This window comes from Danio rerio, chromosome 13, assembly GCF_052040795.2.
Source record: "Danio rerio strain M-AB ecotype USA chromosome 13, GRCz13ab, whole genome shotgun sequence".
Lineage (NCBI taxonomy): Eukaryota > Metazoa > Chordata > Actinopteri > Cypriniformes > Danionidae > Danio > Danio rerio.
In genome coordinates, this window is record NC_141033.1 from 20,072,848 (window position 1) to 20,099,768 (window position 26,921).

Below are 26,921 nucleotides of genomic sequence, written 5' to 3' on the forward strand. Positions count from 1 at the left end.
GTTAATAAAGACATTATACCAACTGTTTATTTCATATAACACGAATTATACATTGAGTTTCACGGAATATCTCTTGACACAGACTAAAGCCTACAGCCTACTCACTAACAAACCGCTAATGCTGTTTTTAATTATTATTATTATTTTAACAATTCCTTACAATTTTGAAAAAGTTTTACCTAATTACATAATTACTTAACTGTTATCTTTTTTACATTTTAGTCTTTCAGTTGACACTAAAAAAGTTTAAACAGCTTTTAAAATGTTAAAGGTTTGTACAAAAATGGTTTAAACATTTCAGAAAAGAAGCATTTTAAAAAATGTAATCTGCGGTTTATATAAATATATATAAATATATATGAAGTCAGAATTATTAGCTCCGCTTTGAATTTTTTATTTCTTTTTTAATTATTTCCTAAAGGATGTTTAACAGAACAAGCAAATTGTCACAGTTTGCCTGATATTATTTTTTTTTCTGAGAAAGTCTTATTTGCTTTATTTTGGCTAGAATAAAAGCAATTTTAAATTTTTAAAAGCCATTTTATGGTCAAAATTATTAGCCCCTTTAAGCTGAAATTGTATTCGATAGTCTACAGAACAAACCAACGTTATACAATAACTTGCCTAATTACCCCAACCTGCCTAGTTAACCTAATTAACCTAGTCAAGCCTTTAAATGTCCTTTTAAGTTGTATAGAAGTGTCTTGAAAAATATCAAGTCAAATATTATGTACTGTCATCATGGCAAAGATAAAATAAATCAGTTATTAGAAATGAGTTATTAAAACTATTATGGTTAGAAATGTGTTGAAAAAATCTTTCTTCTGTTAAATAGAAATTGGGGAAAAAAATAAACAGTGGGCTAATAATTACTGATTACTACATTATATATCTATTTTTTATTTAATTTATATTTACTTATTATTTTTATTTATTTTTATTATTTATATTGTACAATTTTTATATTATACAACAGATCTATTATTCGTTCATTTTCCTGTGGCTTAGTCTTTATTTCAGAGGTTGCCACAGTGGAATGAATCACCTAGATCTATTATAGTGATACTTATTTATTGATTTTTAGTAATTATCAATCAATAATTTATGTATTTGTCAGAATTTTCAGCAGTTTTATGGTCAGTAAATATATTTGTAGCTGGTACATTGTTTTCTCAAATCCCCAACACTGGCAGGTGTGGCAAAATGCTACTTTTATCCCTGCTTGTACGATTATGACATCAGCATCAAAATTACTGGTCTTGTTGTTAAGCTGGTTATGCAGCAATCTTATTACACGTCAGCACCAATGTCATAATGTAGATATTAAGAAATTATGACTAAAACATTGTAAATTCTAAAATTATGTCATATATCTCTGTCTGTTCGGTCTATCTGTCTGTCTGTCATGTCTGTCAGTTCGGTCTATCTATCTGTTGGCCTGGCCGTCCAAAGTTCTCAGCATGGAAGAAGAGAAATAAGAAGTGATAATAATTTAATGACATTTAAACAAACTGTATCAAAACTATTATTCAGAGTCTCAGCTGACATTGAGTAGCACAAATTAGCAAATGAAACATGAAGGAAATGTCAAAAGTTTTGTCAACTCACACTGTCCAGCAGCCGATGAATGAGACAGCACACAAAAGAACAGGTAAAATAATCCAAAGAGCCATGACTGTTGGAGAAAGATGCTTGCAGATCAATGTAAAGTGCCGGTTATATTCAGTGGTGATCCTTCAGTGGAGGTCTTGATCAGCTGACTGACATATTCACCCCTCAGTAACATGTAAACAGGTCCTTTACCATCTTTCACTTTTCACGCTGGCCTTACCGGTTTACTGTCTCTTCACCTGATGAGCTACATTCTTACTTAAATACGCAAGGGAAGCTTTGAGACGTGCCACCACATCAAGCCACTCCTTAATGCTGATCTCTAGGAGGAGAAGAAGAAAAAAAAAGAACAGCCACAAGGAAATATGACTTGAGTCAACTCAGTGTTTGCTTATGCTCTTACTCATGGTTTGTTAGTTTAGAGCAGGCAAGTTTTCATCCCACGTGGCTCCTTTAATCAAATCAGATCATCCACAGTCACAACAATGTTTTCTTGAAGATTCTTCATCATTGGGTAGATTCCCTGTCTTTGATTACAGTCATACTGACGATTTACCATTCTAATCTGATATTAGTGTGATATGTGCTTGATAATCGGAGACGTGACTGAGATATCAGCAATGCGGTAACAGTGTTTCGTCCTTTTGTTTTGTAATTAATTCATTTGATAATCATGCAATCGAATGATGTTTTGTTCTTGTTCAGTTTATGTCTGTTCCAGTGATGAGCTGCAGCACAACCTTGGAGGGAAAAGATATATGCCTGTTATCTAAATGTGTGCGCATGCAGGGGGTTGTTTATTGTGATGAAAAGCAAGTGACCATGCACAAGCAAATAGCTGTACAATTGAACAGCCTTCAATTTCCTACATTTTTTTAATAACAGCTTAGTCCTTTTCAAGTTATTGTACACTTTCAAAAATAAAGCTACGAGAGCTGTCTTCAAAAATAATCAAAATTTACAACTCTTCTAAAACTGAATAGTTGAGATTTACCTTTCTATGATCCATTCTGCCAATTTCCTGGTCTGGCAGGAACACTTTTAGCTTAGCTTAGCATAAATCATTAAATTAGATTAGACCATTAGCATCTCGCTCTAAATTTAAAATAAAGAGTTTCTATAATTTTTTATTTAAAGTTTGACTCTTCTGTAATTACAGCATGTACTACGACCAATGCAAAATGAAAAGTTGCTATTTTCTAGGCTGATATGGCTAGGTACTTCTCTAATTCTGGTGTAATAATAATAATAATAATAATAATTCCTTACATTTATATAGCGCTTTTCTGGACACTCAAAGCGCTTTACAGACCACCTGGATGATGCAATGGCAGCATATTGTGCCAGACTGCACACCAGCTGATCGGTGAAGATGAAACAGAGTGATGAAGCCAATTATGATGTGAGGATGGTTAGGAGGCCATGATGGACAGAGGCCAGTGGGCAAATTTGGCCAGGATGCTGGGGTTAAAGCCCTTTTCTTTTTTGAAGGACATCCTGGGATTTTTAACAACCACAGAGAGTCCGGACCTCGATTTCACTCACCTACTGGGCAGTATAGAGCACCATCAATATACTGGGGCGTTAGAGCCCACACAAATGAAAGGTTGAATGCCCCCTGCTGGTCTCACTAACACTACTCCTGGCAGCGACCTTGCTTTCCCTTGTGGTCTTGCATCCAGGTACTGACTGGGCAGTCAGTACAGTTAAGTTTTATCTTTCTATAATCCAAAAGCAAATAGCTGTACAATGGAAATCAAAATTAGAGAATAGCCTTCTATTTCCTACATTCTTTTGATCACATTCTTTTTGAAAACAACTAAAGCTAAACAGTTGAGTTTTATTTTTCCTTTAATCCATTCTGCCAATTTCCCGGTCTGGCAGGAACACTTTTAGCTTAGCTTAGCATAAATCATTGAACTGGGTTAGACCAGAAGCATCTCGCTCCAAAAAAAAAAAAAAAAAAGTTTCTAAAATGAAAAAGTTTCTATAAAGAAAAAAAAAAGTTTCTATAAAGAGTTTCTATAATGTTCTTATTTAAAGTTTGACTCTTCTGTAGTTACAGCATGTACTAAGAGCGACACAAAATGAAAAGTTGCTATTTTCATAAATTGGAACTAGGTTCGGATTTTTCCCTGAGAGCTAACGGTCAAAGTGAGAGCGAGCTGATGGAATCGGAAAAACACTCTGGATACTTCGTCTGTATGTTTTTCCAGGGTGATCGACAATGTCACATTTTAAATTGCACATTTTGAAGGAACAATATGTACATATATATATATATACACACACACACACCATTTTGGGGGAAGTAAACAAAAACTTTGAGATGCATTTTCAGATGCACTCGTCTTTCATCAGCAGTTGTTTCAGTACTCTCATTTCACTACAACAGCTTTCAGTCTTACTCTGCTTCATACTTCTATACGTTTTGAATACTTTAACTCAACCATTAACATGATTTCTGGAGGAGTCTTGTAAGATGTACTACTCCCATGATTCCACACACAGCATCATCAAACAATGGCTGTTTTTCAATTCCAAGAGTGCAGAGAACGGACTTGCCTTCTTGTGAAGACCGGTCTTGCCAGGTCGCCTCGGAAGAATGAACTCGGGAGACCACAACAATATATAACGCGTCCTTTGCAAAATGAGATGCTGCGTCCTTCCTAATGGTGTTTTTAATGGAAAATTATTTAAACATTACAGCATTCCTATATCGATGTATTGTTTTTCTCCTTTTTAAAATATATACCATGCAAACTTAAATACAAATATAAGTTGCACAATACAAATGAAACAGATATTAATGTAAATGTCACCAAATAAACACCCTTAATGGGTTTATTCCTTAGTTAAAATTGTCTTAATGTTTATATTCATCGTTTAATTTAAACTTCTGAGATAAGTTCTATCTTTAAACTTTAATAATAAACCTATATAAAATGCTGCATTTCCCACCTCAAGTCGCAATGACTTCAGGGACTTCTAGAGCGAGTTCGGTGCTCAAATCTGCAACCATGCATCCTCGATCTCAAGAACACATCCAGGATGTTTCTTGCGTCCTCTGTTCTTGCGGTCTTGAGTATCGGAACTGAACTTTGGCAGTTGATGATGACGTTACACAAAAACACGAGGATGCAAAATCGCTGAAGAATGCATATTGAGAAACAGCCTATGACTTTGTTTGTTGTGAATATATGACCCTCTAGTGGTGAAAATTGTAAACTGCATTTAACAAGATCCATTTATGCTGTCAGAGTGAATCTTAAAGCTAAATGCTAATCTAGAAATAATGCATATTGTACATAATAAAATAACACAATTCAAATATCTTATTTTAATACCCAAATATCTTATCTAAATATCTCCCCAGACCCTCCTATATGGACATGAACATGCTGAGAATATTAATGGGCAGCTAGTTTAATGTTGCAACTGTAATTGCTCTTCAGCTGTGAACAGGATAGGATCTGTGTCAGCATGCAGTGTCTCAACGTTTTTTAAGGATCTGCACTGAAAGCCCTGCAGGGAATAAACCTCTCATAAGCAGAAAGACCCAACTGACTAGTCTAAACCTTACTGAGAAGACTGGTCCAATATGTATTTTAGAGATTACAGCTAATTTAATTTAGTTGGGTCCAATAAATAATCATCAAACTGGGGAAAAACTGAACATAAAGTGCATAGAGAGGTGTAAGTGAAGGTGCTCAAATTTCAAGATGACATTATTTCTGAAAAATATCAAGCGTTCATAGATTGTTCTGTCATTTTGATCTCCACAGTACGTATATGGAACATGTTGTGTTAAAGATAAAGTGTTTGAGTTGTGAACAGTTATGTTTTATCTGTTAACCTATCAGAACCTGTAGAAATGACATCAATCCATTATCTATCTGACTGAATGTTTCTGTATAACTCTGTCTCCTATAGAAGTGTGGAGAGTTGTATATTAAACTGATTAAACATTAACTTTGACCCCTGGTCTTCGTTAAGCTTATATGTGACTTTATGGGGTTTACAAAGTAATCTCTCTACAAAACAGTGAACCACACTCTTTGAGGAAAAGATACAATAGCTGTCAATGGGACAGTAATATTTCAAAACGTATATTTCTGTAAGTAATGTGTAAATATATCGCACATTTATTGTGTATGGCCATACACCCAAAGCGCTTTACAATCATGAGGGGGGTCTCTCCACACCACCACCAGTGTGCAGCATCCACTTGGATGCTCACCACAGACCAGCTATTGGTGGAGTGTTGAGACAGTAATAGAGCCAATACAGTGAATGGGGATGATTGGGAGGCCATGATAGGTAAGGGCTGATGGAGGAAATTTGGCCAGGACACCCGGGAATACACCCCTACTCATTACGAGAAGTGCAATGGGATTTTTAATGACCACAAAGAGTCAGGATCTTCAGTATCTCAGTCTCATCCAAAAGATGGCACCTGGAAGTATAGTGTCCCCTTTACTTTACTGGGGCATTAGGACTCACACAGACTGCAGGTTGAGCACCCCCTGCTGGCCTCATGAACACCACTTCCAACAGCAACCTAGTTTTCCCATGTGTTCTCCCATACTGACCAGGCTCAGCCCTGCTTAGCTTCAGTGAGTCTTGGGCTGCAGGGTCATAATCAAATTACTGGGATGTGGCAGTAACTAAAGGGTACATATTATCACCTAAATAATACATATTTGTACCTTATTTGTAACCCATTCGATAGGGTTGACAGCTTTTCTTTATTTCTGAAAGTAACTGTCATCAACCCACTGATTGGACATTTTGCAGATCAGTGAAAACACTGTAAGGGATGCATAAATAAACACAATTACTGTATATTCACAAATTATTGCAACGTCTTGCTGTTAACATGCATCCTTAATTATAACAAACAGGGTTGGATAGGCTGATTTTAAAATGCATTCCTCAGTAGATTATAAAAATATAAATACATAATAAATATATAGAACCTATGATTCCCTCTTATTGTTTTTAAACACTACAACTACTGATTATTTAAAACATATTCTGAAAGGGGGGTTGCATACAGAATTGTACCATATGGTGTTTTGGACATGTTTACATTCTAAGTGTTGGGAAAAACTATTTTATTTAATTAAAAAAGAGGGAAATGTTGGGAGGTTGTATTTAAGTACACCTCAACAGTTATTTAAATAGCAAAAATGTACTTTAATTTGTCTCAGTATAAGTTGATTCTTTTCAGTTTATCCCACTTCTTAGCAAGCCGTGGATTACTGTTGTTGTCTGTGTTCTGTTGCTTATGATAATTGTTTAAAGAATTATAACATAGCTTTTTTTGTGACTAAGAATGTAATACCAGACTGTAAACATCACTTTAATCATGTTCATTTTATTACATGTTCACTTGGAATGCATCATTACCTGGTGACTGTATTATCCCAGAACTGAATAATGACATTACTTTGACACTCTCAGAAATATACAAGAGCTGTCACTGGGGTGGTACCTTTTTAAAAGGTACACATTTGTACTTGAAGGGTCCATATTGATACCTCCAATGAATATATGGTACCAACAAATTTTAAGAGGAACACTTTTGTACTTTTTAGATACTAATATGTACTCTTGAGGTATTAATATGGACCTTTTAGGTACAAATGTGTACCTTTTAAAAAGGCTTACGTACCTTTATTTCTGAGAGTGCATAGTAACCTCTAATTACTTACCACATTACGCCGAATTGTAAATTAGACTCATGATTTTTTTTTTCTGTAAAAGTGCTCATAAGCATATCATGAAAAGAACTGTATATACACACTTGAATTTAATTAATTTGAATACTGCATGTAAGATGTTGACCATTACCTCTATTGGATTTCTTTTACTCAATCTAATTACAGTAATATACAAATTTACAAAATGTATTATTGTGTTGTTTGTAACCATGACTGGGGAGTAAAGAAAATAAACATAGCTTAGTAGGGTGTTTGAAATACAAAATTGAATTCCCTTACATTTCAAAATAATTGTAATGAAATTTACATCCAGAAACTAACCTTTTTTGTAGAATACAAGTTAGATGTTTAAAGCCAGTTATTTTTTCACAAATGATTGCAATGTCCTGTATAGCCTACTGTTAACATGTATTATAACAAACAGGGCTAAGGCAGATTTTAAAATGCTTTTAAAATTTCTCCATAGATTATAAAAATAAGTGTTTTAACCAGCCTGATCTCACGAGAAAATTACATTTTGTCAGTTTAGTGGCTGATCAATATGAAGTTCAGTCGTACAAAATAGTACGACTTTAAAAAGGAGGCATGGCACTCAATCCCACCCCTTAAGGCCCACCTGGAATCTGTGCGCGCAGAATTCCGCAGATTTCCACAGATTTTTAGCCCATCATTAATTCTGTTTATTTACTTGAGTAAATGTGTAAAATATATATTTATTCAGTTTTTTTTAATTAATTTCAGTAATATTATCGACTAATGTGAAAATGTTCATCTGATTTATGTACAATGCAGTTTGTACAGTAATTTTTTCTATCTTTTACTAGATATATTATATGAAACTTGTTTTATTTACCAAATAAAGTAAATCTAATTGGATTTGCATTTTAAACATTAAATAAAAGTTCAAAAGATCTTATTTCTTATTTAATATATTAAGGTTTTAGTTATGATACTCCCAAAACAATTCCACAGAAATCCGCAGACTTTAACCAAAATTCACTGCAAAAAGAGCAAAAAACGTCTGCAGATTCCGTCTGGCAGGATGAGCAAAGCGTACTAAATTGTAGGAATTAAATTGCACGAATTTATACAAATTAGACACTAAATCAAAAAATTACGAATTGCCTTGAGATTGTATTGGTTTTAACATAACAAAAAATGTATGAAATGATCCCTTAACCTGTATTTCTTAATTATTGTGCAAGGGGTTTGCAAACTGAATTGATCCCTACACTCTCAGAAATAAAGGTGTGCGAGCTGTTACTGGGGTGCCTTTTCAAAAGGTACACATTTGTACTTAAAGGGTACATTGGTACCTCAAAAGAATATATTAGTACCTAAAAAATTTTGAGGAACACTTTTGTACTTTTTTAGGCACTAATATGACCCTTGAGGTATTAATATGGACCCTTTGAAAAGGTACCAGCCCAGTGACAGTTTTATTTCTGAGTGTAGGATGCTTTTGTGAATTATATGTTTACATTTATAAGCATGAGTCTTTTCCAATTCAGAGTAATGTGGTCATTAGAGGTTACTATGTCACAGTAATGTTCTTATTCAGTTCTCAGATGATACAGTCATGCAGGTAATGATGCAACACAAGTGAGATAAACATGATTGAAGTGATGGTTACAGTCTGTGATGACATTCTTAGTCTCAAAAAAGCTGTGTTATATATTTTTTTTGACAATTATTATAAGCAACACAAAAGGAGATAAACAGAACGTAACAGATAACAACAGTAATCCACAGATTCTTGAGAAGTGGGACAAATTGGAAAATGCACTTGTACTGAAACAAACTAAAATACTTTTATGCTATTTTAAAAATTATACTTAAATACAACCTCCCATAATTTCTCTAAAATTAAATAAAATCATTTTCCTTGCCGTCACTTATTGTCAACATCATCATCAGACACAACTGTAGCAATGAAGATGTTGCATTTCAAAAGATATTAATATGTTAGCAAACTGCATTACATGTGACCAGCATTTCAACAAATATAAACTAGCTAACTTAATTATTATCAAAATATTCACCTGATGGTGGTCATAGTTCTAATGAAGTTGACACATCTGATGGGTGTGTTGACAAAAATCTGAATTGTAGTCATTTGAACTGTCAAATACACTGAATTCAATTACTGTACTAAAACAAGCACAACAAAAGTGATTATTTTGTTGATTCAGAAGCTACTGTTTCAAGATTCACATTTAACAAAGTCTGACAGTTTTGACAATGTGTTGACTGTGGACATTTTAGGGCTTTTAGAGAGTATAATAGGCCTATAGCCATTCTGTTTTTCTGTTGATGCTAGATGCTAATGCAAGCTGCTTCAAGGGGAAAATCATCTATAAAAAACGTTTAATTTCTTTAGAAATTGGATAGTGGTGCTGGCAGGTCATGGTTGTGACACTGATTCATTAGCATCAGTATTTAAAGTATTTTAAAACTAATATCCTTACCTTAATCTTTCTGACACTGATGTGCAGTGGTTGACTGTGGTATGGTGGTCCTTTAGAATGACAACTGCCCTGATACAGACTGATTTATTACAATAATGAATGTGTGACATAAAAAGGGGACACAACTTTAAAATCAAATAAATTTTCAAGCGTCATTAATAAGAATTGGTATGAAATATCGTTAAGTGTTGATTTTTTTTCTTAAATTAATAAACTATATATGGTTTATCTATTTGATTGCCTATATTGACTGAACCTCTCTCTGTGGAAGCACTAAAATGTAGTGAAAATGTAGTGAAAAGGCTATGAGTGCTACATTTCATTATAATAAAGTTAAATTGAATGAAAATAAATTTAATCTAATCCCTCATTAAATTTACAATCAAAAAATATTTTTATTTTTAAACCTAATAGCTAGTAGCAATTGCATGAGTAACGTTAACAGATTTTGTCCCATATGTCTCAATATCAGTGAATTAATTTCAGCTTTTTTTTTCAAACAAATAATTTCTGTAATCGTCATTCTTGTCAAAAATCTGTATATTTCTGTATAACATATTTCTTGTTACGATAACAAAAATGAAAGGAACAATTTTGTAAGAATTTATGCCTGTTTTTTTTTTTTTTTTTTTTTTGTGAACTATTCCTTTAAGAACGGAAGCCAGTTGCGCCTTTTTACCTGTATGCTTGCTGCAGTGTAATTGTTTTACCGTAATTAACTCTAATTTCTTATTTTTGCAATATATTTGTATTAGCACTATATATGTTTTAATAACCACAAATATGTATTTAACACACACACAGTCGTATTTCTCAACAGGATAATTGTTGTCAGCTCTGGGGTCCTAAATTTCAAAACAACCGAAATGGCGGCGTCTATAAGATGGAGTCTACAGCGTTTCGTACGGTCAAATCATTTGAGGTTGGAAATGACAGACTATATATTTTACAATACCTTTAAAAACTATAAGTTCGTTGTTTGCATAACATAAAGACAAAGTATGATATTGTAGGATTACAACTGTTACCGTTGATCCAACTAAATACACGGTTAAACCTCGGTGTTAGTTTCCACTATTATAAAACACGTTAAATTAATTGTATTATGTTTTGAATGATTCCTTGGATTTTTTTTGTATGATATGTAGTAACAAAATTTGCTGTTATTATGTTTCTGATAGCATTATAACATCAATCACTTATAATATTTTCTTAGATATCCTGTAAATGACAGAAATCAATGCTATTCACTGTGGGCTGCTCGTAGAATACAGCATCAACAGAATGAATTCAAATCATTCTCAGGTGAGGACTTTTATATTTTTATATCTCTTTATACTCTATATATTTTTAATGTACCATAACGAAGCACTTTTAAAGAAATTATTGTTTCTAATGCTGTTATGGGTAATCTGTACAGTCTTTCAAGGGACTTGTTTGTAAAACAAATGACGTAAATATATATATATATATATATATATATATATATATATATATATATATATATATATATATATATATATATATATATATAATTTTTTTTTATTTCAGTACGAAAACTTTCAATTTTAACCCAAGACACACCAAACCCCAGAAGCCTAAAGTTTCTTCCTGGTAAACCTGTGCTGGGGACGGGGACTCAAGATTTCCCAACATCAGCCTCAGCAGAGAGTTCTCCTTTAGCCAGGTAAACAGTTTCAATCTCACTGTGTGAAATTATAATGTTCTTTTGCAAATATTTGATTTGAATGAATCAGTACATTTTCTGCTTTGGTTATCTGACAATGAGGTTTTGTAATATAATATAATATAATGTAATGTAATGTAATGTATATATTTTCCCAGAGATGGGTTGCAGCCGGAAGGGCATCCGCTGTGTAAAAATGTGCTGGATAAGTTGGCGATTCATTCTCCTGTGGCCACCCCGGATTAATAAAGGAACTAAGCTGACAAGAAAATGAATGAATGAATAATATATATAGAGCTTTGCACTTTGCGTATGTGTTCTGGCTGTCACTTAAATATGCACTCTCAAAATATGTGTGAAATGATGTTTCATTGTCATTCACTGTAACAAAATATTTATGGAAATCTAATCTGAAGTGTAATCTTTATTTTTAATTAATAAAATAAAAATATAACCAGACTTATTGGTGTATTAAATATTATATATGAAGCTGAATTCAACTTATAAACTTCTATTCCCTTGATATATAGTACTTGTATAGGTTACTTTATAGGTTCCTTGTAGTACTTTATGATGTATACACACCCATATACAGCAGTGAACATTTGAGGTGGATCAAGACACAAAGAACAGAACAGACAAGAACAAGAAATACTTGAAAGGCTTTGGTCCATTCCAAATGATGCCTACTGTATATATAGGGTTCAGCATAATTGAGTACACCTCATTTTGCAAATGAATATGTTTATTAATTTATAAGTAAATATAAGTCATATATTTTGGTGCGTTTGAACAAAACAGACTTATTAAACAGATTTATTTATTAAAATATTATTTGTCACCAAATATTTTTTTAGAAATGGAAAGATAATACATTTAAATTCATGCAAAATATTAGAAAACAAAATTAAAAAACTACAAAATTTCAACAATTTCATAAATGTTTTTTCTTGAATTTAGCTCTTTTTTAAATTTGTTTAATATTTTTCTGTAACATATAAATTTGGGTGTGATTTTAAACCATATCATAAGTTATTTTGTCAGATTAACTCCGGATTTGGCTTCAGTCTAATTTATGATCTAATGTATATGCACAAATATAATATTGTAAAGCTTCCTATTAAAAATATGAATTTAAATGAGAGATTTGTAAAGGGTGTACTAATATATGATGAGCACTGTAAGTAGGCTAAGTATACATTTCCTCATTGTGTATTAAATTCTTATTAAGTTCTTTCCATCCACAGGGATCTTTTCCAAATCAGTGGAATAAAAAGTGTCTTTTACGGACCAGATTTTATCACACTAACTAAGGTACTGTTTATATATAATATATGCTGCTAGAAATAACAGTTTTACTTGTTAGTCTATTACAGAGCTGCATTTGAATTCGTGAATTGTTCTTTATTAAAGACAGATGATGATGTTGAATGGACAGATATTAAGCGACATGCGATTGAGGTCATTAGTAAGTTCTTTGAGGGTGGAGAGGCCATCACAACTGGAGCAGCACATGCCGAGAGCAGTAAGCCAAACACCGCACAGATTGACTAAATAAATAAATAAATAAATATTTATGCATTATATACTGTTTAAAAGTTTTAGAGCTGGTGTGATCGTTTTTAATGTGTCTTTATTCTTTAGGTGTTACAGAGGATGATGATGAAATTGTCTCATTGATCAAAGAGCTTTTAGACACACGGATCCGGTATGTTTGTATGGTTGATTCGATATGTTTAAAAGACAGGGATTTTTCAATAAATTAATACTTCTGTCCTATTCAGTAAGGATGGGTTGATCAACAGTAAAACAAAAGACATTTGTAGAGATAAAAAGGTTTCTATTTCAAATAAATGGTTTGCTCTAAAAAATGTTGGTAAATTTTTGATAATAAGATATGTTTAAGGAGCAGCAAATCAGTGTAAAAGTATGATTTCTAAAGCGGTATTTCAGCTGAAATTCAGCCTTGTGTGACAGTGAATAACAATATCAGGTCTATTAAAACAGAACACTGTTACTGTTATAATATTTTACAATTTTCATATTTTTTATTTCAATAAATACTGATCCCAAACTTTAAATATTCTTGATGATTCTTGAAGACCTCAGAAAATTCAATAATAGCCTTCACTTCTTGACCACATTCCTTGTCAAAAATTCCATTGTCATTACAAAACATATTAAAAGCTTTTCCGGCTTAATTTAATCTTTAATTTGTAATCATAGTCTTTTTTTGTTTTATCCTGAATTCTTATCATTATTGATAATTATTAGTATTTATTTCCCATTTAGCAGAACCCACTTAAGTCTTTAATCATTTCACAGTAAAATGGCTATAGAGGACTTTGAAATTAGTAGTTGTGTATTGACTAATGCTGAAAAAAATAGAAAAATCATAACAATAAATCATAATTGCATCCGAAGTAAAAATGAGTATTTACATAATATATTTGTGTGTATTATGTCTGTGTAAACGCACACACTTGTATGTGTATGTTAAAATATTTACATACAGTGGTGTGAAAGACTCTTACTGATTTTTATTTTTATTTTTTGCATATTTGTCACACTTTAGTGTTTCAGATCATCAATCTAATATAAATAGTAGTCAAAAATAACACAAGGAAAAATATTTTGTTTTCCCTAAATAATAAAATCCAGTTTCAAAACTGCATGATGACATGTGACACATGAAAGAAAAAAAAAAGAAATTAGTAAGGGGGCAAACACTTTTTCACCACTCTATATACAGTTGAAGACTGTATATCGTATGAATTAGCCACTAAATCAAAAAGGTACAAATTGCTGCGAGATTGCGTTGGTCCAAACAGACGTTTCTTATCATAGTTGCTCTTCATATTGGATGTGATTTTTCACTATTAATCCTTACACAGCACTATTGAATGTAGCGCTCTGTTCTCTGTCTGGTCTCTTTAAGGCCTACGGTTCAGGAGGACGGCGGTGATGTGATATTCAAAGGGTTTGAAGATGGCACTGTGAAGCTGAAGTTGGTTGGCTCCTGTACGGGATGTCCCAGCTCCACAGTCACCCTAAAAAATGGCATCCAGAACATGATGCAGTTTTATATTCCTGAGGTGGACAATGTTGAACAGGTGAGATAAATTTAAGATGGTAATGAGAATGACTTAGAAATATTTTAAGTACAGCTATCACATCTTTTCCATTTTTTTTTTTATTTAATAAGGTTCAGGATGAAGTGGATGAGATCAACATGAAGGTTTATACAGAACTGGAGAAAAAGCTGCAAGATGTATAGCATGAGACAACATATCGGTTTGCTGTCATAGTTGCAGTGCAATTCAGACACCCTATATTTACAGTTCAGAGTCTAAACTATAGTATAATATTTAACCATGCACAAACTCAATTGTTGTTTCGTTTCCGCTACAATAATGCAAGTACAAGAAAACTGAGCTTTGCACCTTGCGTATGTGTTCTGGTTGTCACTTAAATATTCACTCTCTGAGTTTTAAGGTTCATGATTCTTACAAGTTGTCTGAGAGATGCGGTTAAATTGTAAACGGTTATTTTTTTATTACATAGCACACTTAGCATACATTGTTGCATGTTGCCGTTTCACCAAGATGTCTGGTGAATGCGGTAATTAAAGAGGTAGTTCACCCACACACACACACACACACACACAAGTTTACTGACAAATTATTGGCCTTCAAGTGGCTCCAAATCTTTATGAATTAATAATTTTTTTTTTTTGCTGAACACAAAAGAAGATATTTTGAAAAATGTTGGAGACCAATGAAAAACAGTTGCTTAAAATATCTTCTGCATTCTGCTGAAGAGACTTAAACAGGTATGTAACAAGTAAAGGGTAAATAAATTCCATTTTGGGTGAACTATCACTTTTTGAGCACATTAAATTCAGATCTTCCACCGAGAATGATAATAGTTGAAAGACTGCATTCATCTCCAGCTGCCATTTTGCAGATTTAAATGACCTATAAAATTAAAATAAAACAGTTGTGTTGACATTAATATTTGTCATGGTGTAGAATTTGTCATAATGTTTTCTGCCTTTCTTCCCCTTAGGTTTTATATTTCTGCATTTTATTTTGTTGAAATCTTCACTTTATATTTCAGCTTAAAAAAGTAAAAATGTTTATGTGCCGTAGTTGAAAATAAATGGAGAACAGAGTATGATGCTACAGAAATCAGCAAAAATTCAAGATAATGGACAAGAAATACCCTAGCCTGTGCAAATTAACTATTTAGGCAAATTCAGTATCATTAAAAATTATGATAAATGTTTTTGTTACTTTTACCTATTGGTAAGTTAAACAGGTTTCAACAGTTTTTTTTTTAGTTATACAAAGTTAAGCTTACTAATTAGATTAAGAAAAATTAGGCAAGATTTATTTGTTTATTTATTTATCATGCATTGCCTCATCCCAGAAATCTCTCTAGGACATAAAATGAATAAGGGTAACACTATTTATTTATTTAAATGATCCATTTGAGTATTAGTAGACTGTCTGCTTAAAATCTGCTGATACTGCTCCTTCAACAGACAATTAACTGCATATATGAAACTTTGCATGGTACATGTCAATTTACACTAACCTTAATCCATCTCCCACCTAACAGTACTTATAATCTAATGAGAATTAGTTTGCATGTAGATGCAATGTAATTTAAATTTAACAAATGGCCCATCAAAATAAAGTATGACCTTAATAAGTTTGATTTATAAATTATAAATGTATTCATTTTTGCAGCACTGATCCCACTGTAACTCACACATTTCTAATGAGATTAGGAAAGAAAATTTGAGCCATTTGCATTTGTCACCGCTGAGAACAATGGTGTTTTGTTAAGTGTGCACATAAATTCACTCATCATAAACAAAGTGTTAAAAAAAAACCCCGCTCATTTCACAGCTTGGCCATGTGGAAGTTGGCAGAAAATGCCCCTGGAAAACAATCGTTACCCCTGTCATGAAAATGCTATTACTGCTAAAGAAATTTAAATAAACTGTGAAAACTGAATAAGAGAGAGAGTTTGTCCTTTTTCTTGCTTTAATTTACAAAAGAATGATCATTTTACACAGAAGAATTTCTGAGAGCAGTTGATTGCTCGCAGTAGTTTATAAAGGCAAATGTATTTGCATTTGAGACAATAGATTTGATCAACCAATCAGATGGCTAGTTCAAGAGTTTTGCCTCTCACATAACAATCATATGACAGCACTTAGAATATTTGAATAAAGAAACCTGTTTACATTATTTATACAAACCCAAATCAGAAAAAAAGTTGTAACAGTTTGGAAAACACAAATAAAAAAATGATTTCTAAAGTTACTTTGACTTTATTGCAGACAATACAACAAACATTAAATGTTTTCCTTGTGATTACAATTTTGGTTCTTGCAACATAAAAAAAAGATGAAACAGTAAAGCACTTACCACAGGAGTGCCCAAACTTGGTCTTGGAGGGCCAGTGACCTGCAGATTTTAGCCTCAACCCCAATTAAACACACCTGAACCAGCTAATCAAGCTTTGTGTAGGTATACTAGAAACCTCTAGGCAGGTGTGTCGAGGCAAGTCGGAGCTAAACTCTGCAAAACACTGGCCCTACAGGACCGAGTTTGGGCACTCCTGATTTACTACTTTGTAATGTTGTCATTCCTTGTCACAAAACTTAAAAGACCTTTAGAGACTGAAGACGTGATGAAGTGTTTCAGCCAGGTGTATTTTTGTCCTATTCTTCCTGCAAACAAGTCTTAAGGTGGCCAACAGTACAGGGTCTTGTTGCATTTTCACTTCGAAATGCACCACACATTCTCTATTGGAGACAGGTAAAGACAGCAGGCAGGCCAGTCAAGTATTCCTATCTTGTTTTGAGGATCATTGTTTTTAAACATTTACATAATTTTCTTATTTGTTTGTTGGCAAACTGGCAATTCTCTGCCCATTTTTCCTCCTAAAGGACTAGACTTTCTTCTTCTTCCTTTTTTTTTTTGGTGGATCGCATTAGATCTTGTGCATTATCGCCACCTACCTGTAATCTGATTCAGAGACTACTCTTATCCCATTTCCAAAGGACTACACCAGTGTTCCTCAACTGGTGGGTCGCGGGGTGTGGGGTCAAAAAAACTAAAGTTTCATTTTTAACTTATTTTGCTTATATAGGACCTTTTTTTTTTTTAGCTGAGGGCATCACAAAAGTGCATAACATCTTCATGTTCAAAATAAGTACAGGCACTCTGCGCATCTTACTGTGCTCACCGTGTAGGAAAGGCCAAGAAAGCCAACACAATAGCAGAAGAGCTTTAATTTGCTGATTTGTTCTGTTCACCAGGATCAGTGTTAAAGTTGTATTAACAGTTCAGTTTAGTTAATGGAAACTGAACTTTTTAAAATTTTGGGTCGCGGCTTGATGACCATGTAAAAATGTGGGTCCCTTGGCCAAACCAGTTGAGAACCACTGGACTAGACCTTTTTCTTCTTCTTGCTTTATCGCGCCAGGCTCCCTTATCTATCCGTCCACTACGCCACTGTAAGTAGATGTTCTACTGTCTCACTAACTCCACATTCGTCGAATAATCCTGTTGGATGTTTACCTACTCTGTGTACTATAGAATTCAGACCTGCATGTCCCAACCTTAACCTTAAGAGAATACAATCCTCCTTTATGCTCCCACTTGATTTCATTATGTCCTACAATTGGCTGTATTGCATGTATATGTCTGGCCTTTTGCTCATTGTCCCAACTTATTTGCCAATTTTTGTGTTGCTTTTTAATTATTGATTTAAGTTCAGCCCTACTGTACTGATTTGCATATCTATCCTTTCTTTAGCCATTATGCTTTTTTGCTAAGCGATCTGCTTCATTGCCCTCAACTCCTTTATGTACTGGCACCCACATGAACTGAACTATCTTGTTTATCTTCTGTAAAATATATAGTCACTGAAGAATTTCTACTATAATATCCTGCTTTGTCTCTGTTTTTTTTAACATCCAGGCATAGTAGGGCTGAACTAGAATCAGAACATATTACTGACTTGTTTAGATCCATTTCAAGAATTTTGTTGATTGCTAACACACTTGCTAGCAGCTCTCCTGTAAATACTGATAAATGATTTGAAATTCTCTTTCTATCTGATACCTTCAACTCTGGAATGACATACACTATCCCCACCTGGCCACTTTGAGGATCCTTAGATGCATCTGTAAAAATGTGTGTAAATTGTCCATACTCTGTCCCAATATATTCTCTTGTTAAATATGCTTCTGGTACCCCCTGCCCTTTTTCTTGTCTGTCTTTCAATAGTTTAAGGCTGGGGTGCTCAACCTTGTTGCTGGAGATCTATACCTTCCTGCAGATTTCAGTTGCAACCCATATCAAACACACCTGCCTGTAATTATCAAGTGCTGTTCAGGTCCTAATTAATTGGTTCAGGTGTGTTTGATCTGGGTTGGAGCTGAATTTTGCAGGAAGGTAGATCTCCAGGAACAGGGTTGAGCAACCCTGGTTTAAGGTCTATTTTAGGTTGTGGTAAGATCCATAATGGTATTGTCGGTGAATTAACTGATGATATAATACTAAATTCATTTAATTTCATTTCCTGCACTAACTCCCCAATAATCCTGCTAAAACTATTCATTTTTCTTTTCCCATATTCCCAAAATATCTAATAGCACTTTTACAGGGTGGTTATCATCATGGCTCTAAATTCTTGCCCAGCATGTTAATAATAGTTGTTTCCTTCTTAGATGATTTGGCATCTTCCCCATCTCTACCTGTAAAGCTGGAACCGGAGAGGTAGGATAAGCTCCACAACATATTCTAAGAGCTTTAGATTTTATTCTTTCAAGTTTTTCTAACTGTGATTTGGCTGCTGAACCATAAGCCATACAACCGTAATAAAGAATTGCTCTGATCATTGTGACAAACTGCTTTAAACGCTAATCTATCTGCTTCCCACACACGTCCAGAAATACGTCTCATTACATTCAAAATTTTTTTTTTTTCCTTAATCTTATTTATATGAGTACTCCATGTGGCCCTATAATCCAACAACATACTTAAAAACCTGATTATTTTTACTTGTTATAGTTCTGTATTGTACATTTTTAATTTTACATTTATACTACTTTTTTTGCTTGAATATATATATATATATATATATATATATATATATATATATATATATATATATATATATATATATATATATATATATATGGTTTTCTCTACAGAAAATTTTAAACCCAATTTGTATGACCAGTTCTTAGCTTGGATTAAGGCTGATTGCATTTTACTAACAATAGGTTCCATATTTTACTTCTTGTACATAAAGCTCCATCATACAAACAGTGATTTACTAATATTTCTCTCTATACTTGAAAGAACATCCTTAATCATATTGATAAACAACTAAGGACGTATGACGCTACCTTGTTGAGTACCATTCTTAATAATTCCTTTACTTGAAACATGCTTCCCCATCTTAACTCTAATAAATCTTCCAACTAGGAACTCTTCAATCCTACTAAATAATATTCCACCTATTCCTATCTGGTTTAATTTAATCAACAGACCTTCCTTCCATAGCATACCATAAGCTTTCTCAATATCAAAAACACTGCTACCATTGTTTTCTTGTTAGTAAAAGCTTTCCTAATGTCTGTTTCTAAATTAAGAACAGAATCCATTGTTTCTCTTCCACATCTAAATCTACTTTGACAAGGGGAGAAAACGTTATTTTTCTCTATAATGTACACATTAATAAATATATATTATACATAAGCCGGTCCGTAGCCATTTTTTCCATTAGTTTACCAAGATGTGAAGTTCGAGCTATTGATCTAAAGCTCTATAGGAAGGATTAATTTGATCTTTTCCTGTTTTTTAACAGGTATGGTTAACGCTTCCTTCCATCCCACACTTTCAGAAATAAAGGCATATGAGCTGTCACTGGGGTGGTACCAAGGGTGGTACCTTTTTAAAAGGTACAAATTTGTATCTAAAAGGTCCATATTAACACCTCAAGGATACATATTAGTACCTAAAAGTAAATAGGTGTTCCTCTTAGAATGTTAGGTACTAATATACTTTTGAGGTACTAATATGGACCTTCTATATACAAATGTGCACCACCTCAGTGACAGCTCACGTACCTTTATTTCTGAGAGTGCAGAAGCAATATATATAAAATTCCTCAATTTTTTTTGATTCTTCACTTCATCACATAGCTATTTCCATCTTGTCCTGGAGTTTACACCTTTGTGTGCTTTAATGTCTTTTTCATTTCTGAAAATGAGTACACAAAATCTATAATACCATTTATAACTCTTCTTTTTTACATTATATTTGGATTCTCAGATAACAATTTCTTTCTCATAACCTTACGATTTTTTTGTCAAGTTATCTGTTTACTTTTAAAAACTCTCTTTTTTTTTTTTTTTTTTAACATTTCTACGTTATTTTGGTCACATACTGCATTCTTGTTTTCCACACATAATACTGGATAGTCATATACTCTCCTAATACCACTCATATTTTTAATCATGCTCCATACCTCCTCAACTGGAGTACTTTTCCCAATTTCATTACAAAACGATCTCCAAAATTTTTCTTATTTTCTCTTATTATTTTCCTAGTTTCTGCCTGAGATTTCTTATAATTTATCAAGTTTTGTCAGTTATGAGTTTTCTTCAGAATTTTGAATGCTATAGGACTAGAACTTTTTTGGATGCTGCTTTTGTACCAAATGACATAGAAAGTTGGTTTTATATTCACACATTCATTCATTCAGAAGTCTCTATATTGTTTACCATGTTACTTTGAATATTCGATCAGAATTAGCATGCAAGTATGACTTCAAAACAACATTAACACAATTGACTTTGAACAACGTTGTACTTAATCATTGGCTGCTTATATGATTTCCCTATAGAATTAGCATAAATACTTTTCTGAAATTATGTTAAGGAGAATGTCTGAATATTCGAATATAAAACCAACTTTACCTCAATTTCAAAATGTACAGTTCTGTCATCCCCTTTAACAGAAAACAAATTAGGCTATAGGAACTTTATTAATAATATAAATAATACCTTACATCTATATAGCGCTTTTCTGGGCACTCAAAGCTCTTTACACATAGGGGGGAATATTCTCATCCACCACCAGTGTGCAGCATCCACCTGAATGACGCGACGGCAGCCAGACCGCACACCACACAACAGCTGATTGGTGGAGAGGAGACGAAGCCAATTATGATGATATGGGGATGGTTAGGATGGTTAAGCTCTTTAAACTTAAATTATTTGGTTAAATTGTGTTTCTTACATAACTTTACGCTAATTTTGAGTTTTTTGTTGTTTAATTTCAAAATAATTATGAAAATACAAATTTAATATAAAATGATGCGTTGTAAATTATGCCAATATAAACTCAAAATGCCATGAAACATTCATTTAAGATTTGCTATGTACTTTTTTAACATAGTTGGAAACTTGTTCACACTGCAGCATAACATAACATATAAGTCATCAAACGAATGGTGCAATCCCATAATAATGTATTTATTTGTGTTTAAGTAACACTATACTGTATTGTCATCTGAACCTGGGTCAGCGTTGCACCAGTGATGTACTTCAGTCGAATCTGCGCATGCGCCACAGCCAGCCCTCAGTGTGTGTCTACCGGTGAATGAGAGAAGACGGAGGGTAAGTGGCGACAATAACAGCTACTTTGCATGCTCACGTATCGACTGCAGCTTTGATAAATTACTGATGCTGCGTCATGCGTTGAATTGTGTGTTTTGCTTCGCAGTTGGCATACACTTTTGAGGTGCAAATGTGACTAGTTAGTGGACATACAATGTGCTTATGCGAGGGCCCGAAACAGACAGTGTACCTGTAAAACAAAACACTGCTGTCAGCACATCACACAAGCACCGAGACTGAGCTGCTTAGGTGAACTTGAAACACTCGATAGTGTTAGAGAGAGTTAACACAGGTTAATAAATAGTTAGTTCAGTGTTGTGTTGCTGCGTTAGCTCTTTAGCTTGCTGCATTGGGAATACGTTGCTGTGCTAAGCTAGTGCAGATAAGATATTGCTTGGTAAAGTTATCATTTGAGACTTGAAATAAAGGTCGTGTGGATGTTAGTTTGTGCTGTTTTCTGCTGATCTGGAGTCAGGCTCAGTTTTGATGCAGCAAGAGGTTGTAAACAGTCTGTTGTTCTGGAGCTGACAGATGGTGTTGGCTGTGTTTCAAAATATAGTGTGCTTTCTAACTAGACGTCACGCATAAGTGCTGACTCTTAAGATTTTTTCAATGATTCAAAGTTAATTTCTGTGAAAGGGATATTTTACCCGAAACGTAAGATTCTGTAATTTTTACTCCACCTTTACTACTCACAAACCACTATAACCTTTTTTCTTCTTCTGATGAATACAAAAGATGTTATTTTGAAAAGTGTAACCATTGCCTTCCATAATATTATGAACAATTTCCTGTAGAATCTACGGTAACTTACTGTAAATTAATTACAGCAAGAAAACTATTCACATTTACAGCACCATTTATCTTGCGCTATACATGTTTACTGTATTGTATACCTTTACTGTAAAACAGATATGCCTAAACTTTTTTTTTAATGAAGGGCCAATAAATAAAACAAACAAACACAGCTTAAGGTAAATGTGTCAAACTGTATTAAAAAGTTGCCATGGGTAATTTCCTAATATTTAAAAATAATTAAAAAGCTTTACTTTAATCGTATCAGGTTAACTAATGCGTTATATATGAGCAATTCCAGCGTTATGGATGTGACATTTACAGTGAAATCTCAAAACATAAATTAACACATTCTCAGAAATAAAGGTACATGAGCTGTCACTGGGGTGGTACCTTTTCAAAAGGTACACATTTGTACTTAAAGGGTCCATATTGGTACCTCAAAAGTATATATTAGTACCCACAAATATTAAGAGGAACACTTTTGTACATTTTAAGTACTAATATGTACCCTTGGGGTATTAATATGGACCTTTAAGGTACAAATTTGACCTTTTGAAAAGGTACCACCCCAGTGACAGCTCATGTACCTTTATTTCTGAGAGTGCAGAGAAAGTATTTGTTTTATACAATATATTGAAACATTCATTTTCTTTTCATTCATTTTTCTTAGTTTAGTTTTAATAATCTGGGGTTGCCACAGCATAATGAACCGCCAATTTATCCAGCATATGTTTTACTCAGTGGATGCCCTTCCAGCTGCTACCCAGCTCTGTGAAACATCCATACACACTCATTCACACTCATACACTACGAACAATTTAGCTTACCCAATTCACTTCATCTGTACCGCATGTCTTTGGACTTTGGGGGAAACCGGAGAACCCTGAGGAAACCCACGCGAACGTGGAAAAAACAAGCAAACTTCACAGAGCACAGAAACGCCAACAGACCCAGCCAAGGCCTGAACCAGCTAGGATGCAACAGCACTACCTACTGCGCCACCGTGTCAACCTTATATTGAAACATCTGTTTATATTTTCCAAAACAACTAACCAAAGAGTTATAAGAGCAGAACATTTTCAGTCTGTCAGTTTTTATATTTTAAATGAGGAAAGTAAACATGGGTTATAGATGTCACCAAAAAAGTCTGCAAATTACAGTACAAAACATACTTTGTAGAAATTTTGTGAATTAAACTGCACAACACAAAAGAAACAATGATCATCAAAAGGGTAAGAGTTTGCTGTCTATACAACAAAAGGATTGATTTTATTTTATTTTACATTTTTGCATTTATAAGAAAAAAGTTTCGTTATAGATGTGACTGATGTGGAATTGCCACTTGCACTTTTGTAAATCGAATATAATTGTTTGAAAATATTGACAGAAACATTTTTGAATATTTTTAAAGCAATGTAAAATACAAGCCTACACAAAAAAACATAGAAACGGTTTTGTTTTTTTGGCAAATACGTAATTTTTTTATGGCAAGGTTGACATTTGCATGGAATTGCTCATATGTTTTACATTTTATAATTAACTTATTACAATGAAAACCAACAATTCTATTTATAACACAATGAACATTTAAGTAATTCTGATTCATTTTATAACATTTAATTAAAACATTTAATTTAAGCTTGCTTTTTGTAGCTCAACAATAAAACAAACAAACAAACAAATGATTACATTAAATTGGAAATGTCAATTTCCATTAAAGTCATGGGATGGCAAGGCAAATCAAAGGTTATCATGGGCCAACTTTGGCCCCTGGGTCCTATGTTTGGCATCTCTACTGCATCTCTGCTGTAAAATATACAGTAATTTATTCAATGCAACTTTAAAATACAGTGACACACTGCATAACTGTTCTACAGTAATGCTGTTTATATTACGTTTAAATACTGTGTAGGAACTATTAACTGTGTAGTACTTTGGATGTCAATGGTTACAGGATCCTTTTTTTTTTTTTTTTTAGGGAACATTTTTGTGTTTAACAGAAAAGGGAAACTCATAAAGGTTTAAAACCTCTTAACAATAGTAAATAGTGAGTATGTTTTATTTTTTGAGGTAATTTCTCATTTCTGAAATTCTTTGCATATTTGCATAGTCAGCTTGTGTATTTATAAACAAAATGTATAATATAATGTTTTTATAACAAACATGTTACAATAAAATTGTCTGTTACATGTAATAGGGCTGGGCGATTAATCAAAAAGTAATCGAAATCAACATTCAGAACTGATCTATAATCGATCTATTTTTCCCAGGAGGATTTTTTTCAATGACTTTCCTTACTGCTTGTGGAGTCATGTGACCCCGCTCTGTAAAAGGCTGAGTCTGATTTATACTTCTGTGCCCACTTTGCAGCCTCATCAGATCTCTGGTCAAGTAGGACGATGGACCTATTCTTAAACCTTACTTTGCAATATTGGCGATGATTGGAAGCTGTGCCAGAGATGCCTTGCCTTGAGACAGCATATTTTCCATTACATTAAAATTATTATTTACATTAAAATATTTGTGAAATGCACTGTTTAAAATATTATTTACATTATATTAATAGGATATTTTATTTAAAATTGTAATATTTTATTTAATTTTAATACGATAATAATTTATTGTTCCCAAAAGTGCAAGTTATTTATTATAATTTTTTTATAAGAAAAAGTGATTGTTGGTTTTAGGCAATATGTTCTAATTTCAGTTGTACAAAGTTGATGTTCGATAAATAATCATAGATAGTAGATGTGTGTGTTTACTTTAAAATCAAGTAATGCACCCTTCATCGAAAAATTCTCGCTTGCAATATATGAGCATATTTACTGTACAAAAGCTGTCAGTGAACTACGAGGGCAAAAAAATAAATAAATAAAAAATAATCATTCATTAATTGTAATCGAATTAAAATGTTAATTGAATCAGGATTTTAATTTTAGGCCAAATCGGCCATCTCTAGCATGTAAGTTACTAGTTTTGTCTTTGTTTTAAATCCTTTTGAGCTCCCTAATGGAGTGCTTTCACTGGCCTTAAATATTTATAGCCATATAATAATAATATAGATTATTTTCAACTACTGTCTTAATTTTAAAAAAATATTAATTAAATTTTAGATATTAAATAGTAGTCCGTTATTGTATTTGCAAAGTTTAATAATCATCAGTCAAATAATTTTGTGACTTTTGTTTTTGCACAGACTGATCTAATTGCCACAAAATCCAAAAAAGGACCGTCTACCCCCTGCCTGCAATATATAGTGCTTTTCACATCGCTGCTTCCCAAATTTTTAGATCATTTAATATAAATCCATCAACATTTTTGCAAACAGATTTCAATTATCACTGAACGATGCAGATAAATGATGTACAACTAGAAATAACAGTTGATTGCTTCATTTGCATGGAGGAATTTTATAATCAGTTAAATTATTTGGTTATTCATAATTTAGTGAACTGACAGATGGAATTGGCTGTGTCCAAAAAACTGAGCTCCTTAAGTGGAGCAACTAATCAGAGTGCATTTCTGGAACCTTGCAAACAAAGGTCTTTATAGCTACTGTATTTTTAATTAAATCTAGACATTTAAAGTATTTTGATATCTTTGCGTGGGGAGATTGAACAATCATTAAAAGATTTGTAATTCATTGAGTTGACAGGCTGTGTTTCTAACTAGGCAGCATGTCCTTCAATTTAAATTAAATGAACGGAATTGCTAACCCTGGTCTCAGTAAATGAAATAGCTACTTTTGTGACATAAAATTTAGTTAAGAGTTAAAAAATAAGAACAATTATGATCAGCATCTTTGCAGCAGTAGTACAATATAAAATATATTAAAGTTACTTTATACCTTTTTTTTGTGAAATAAGGGATTTAATGTTGCAAAGATCGTCTTGTGATAAACAGAAGTGTGTCTTTGG

General features: G+C 33.1%; 4 protein-coding genes across 15 annotated transcripts in view; 2 read left to right on the forward strand and 2 right to left on the reverse strand.

Moving 5' to 3' along the window:
• si:dkey-228d14.5 overlaps positions 1-17,014 on the reverse strand; it is a 28,367-nt gene extending 11,353 nt beyond the window's left edge. Inside the window, exons 1-5 of one of the 6 annotated variants that reach the window (XM_087278627.1) lie at positions 9,806-9,864; positions 6,321-6,421; positions 2,015-2,062; positions 1,832-1,933; positions 1,609-1,760 (exon numbers count right to left, since the gene is read on the reverse strand). In XM_087278627.1, the coding sequence (XP_087134753.1) occupies positions 1,609-1,673 (65 nt within the window). In that variant the 5' untranslated portion in view covers positions 1,674-1,760; positions 1,832-1,933; positions 2,015-2,062; positions 6,321-6,421; positions 9,806-9,864. The other 5 variants (XM_087278626.1, XM_087278625.1, XM_087278628.1 and 2 more) reach the window with 5 other exon arrangements.
• Positions 1-26,921, reverse strand: part of vdac2 (voltage-dependent anion channel 2) — a 732,443-nt gene that overhangs the window by 633,193 nt on the left and 72,329 nt on the right. The gene's annotated exons all lie outside the window — the stretch shown is intronic.
• zgc:110319 lies at positions 10,626-15,506 on the forward strand. Its single transcript, NM_001018083.3, is given in 8 exon segments — positions 10,626-10,727; positions 11,022-11,110; positions 11,357-11,492; positions 12,740-12,806; positions 12,906-13,017; positions 13,137-13,200; positions 14,431-14,605; positions 14,698-15,506. Coding segments are annotated over 8 exon segments (771 nt in total). The 5' UTR covers positions 10,626-10,671; the 3' UTR covers positions 14,770-15,506.
• ccar1 (cell division cycle and apoptosis regulator 1) overlaps positions 22,145-26,921 on the forward strand; it is a 68,790-nt gene continuing 64,013 nt past the window's right edge. For 6 of the 7 annotated variants that reach the window (XR_015505345.1, XR_015505346.1, XM_087278335.1 and 3 more), the window contains exon 1: positions 22,171-22,206. The gene's annotated coding sequence lies outside the window, so the exon portion shown is untranslated. 7 annotated transcript variants of the gene reach the window in all.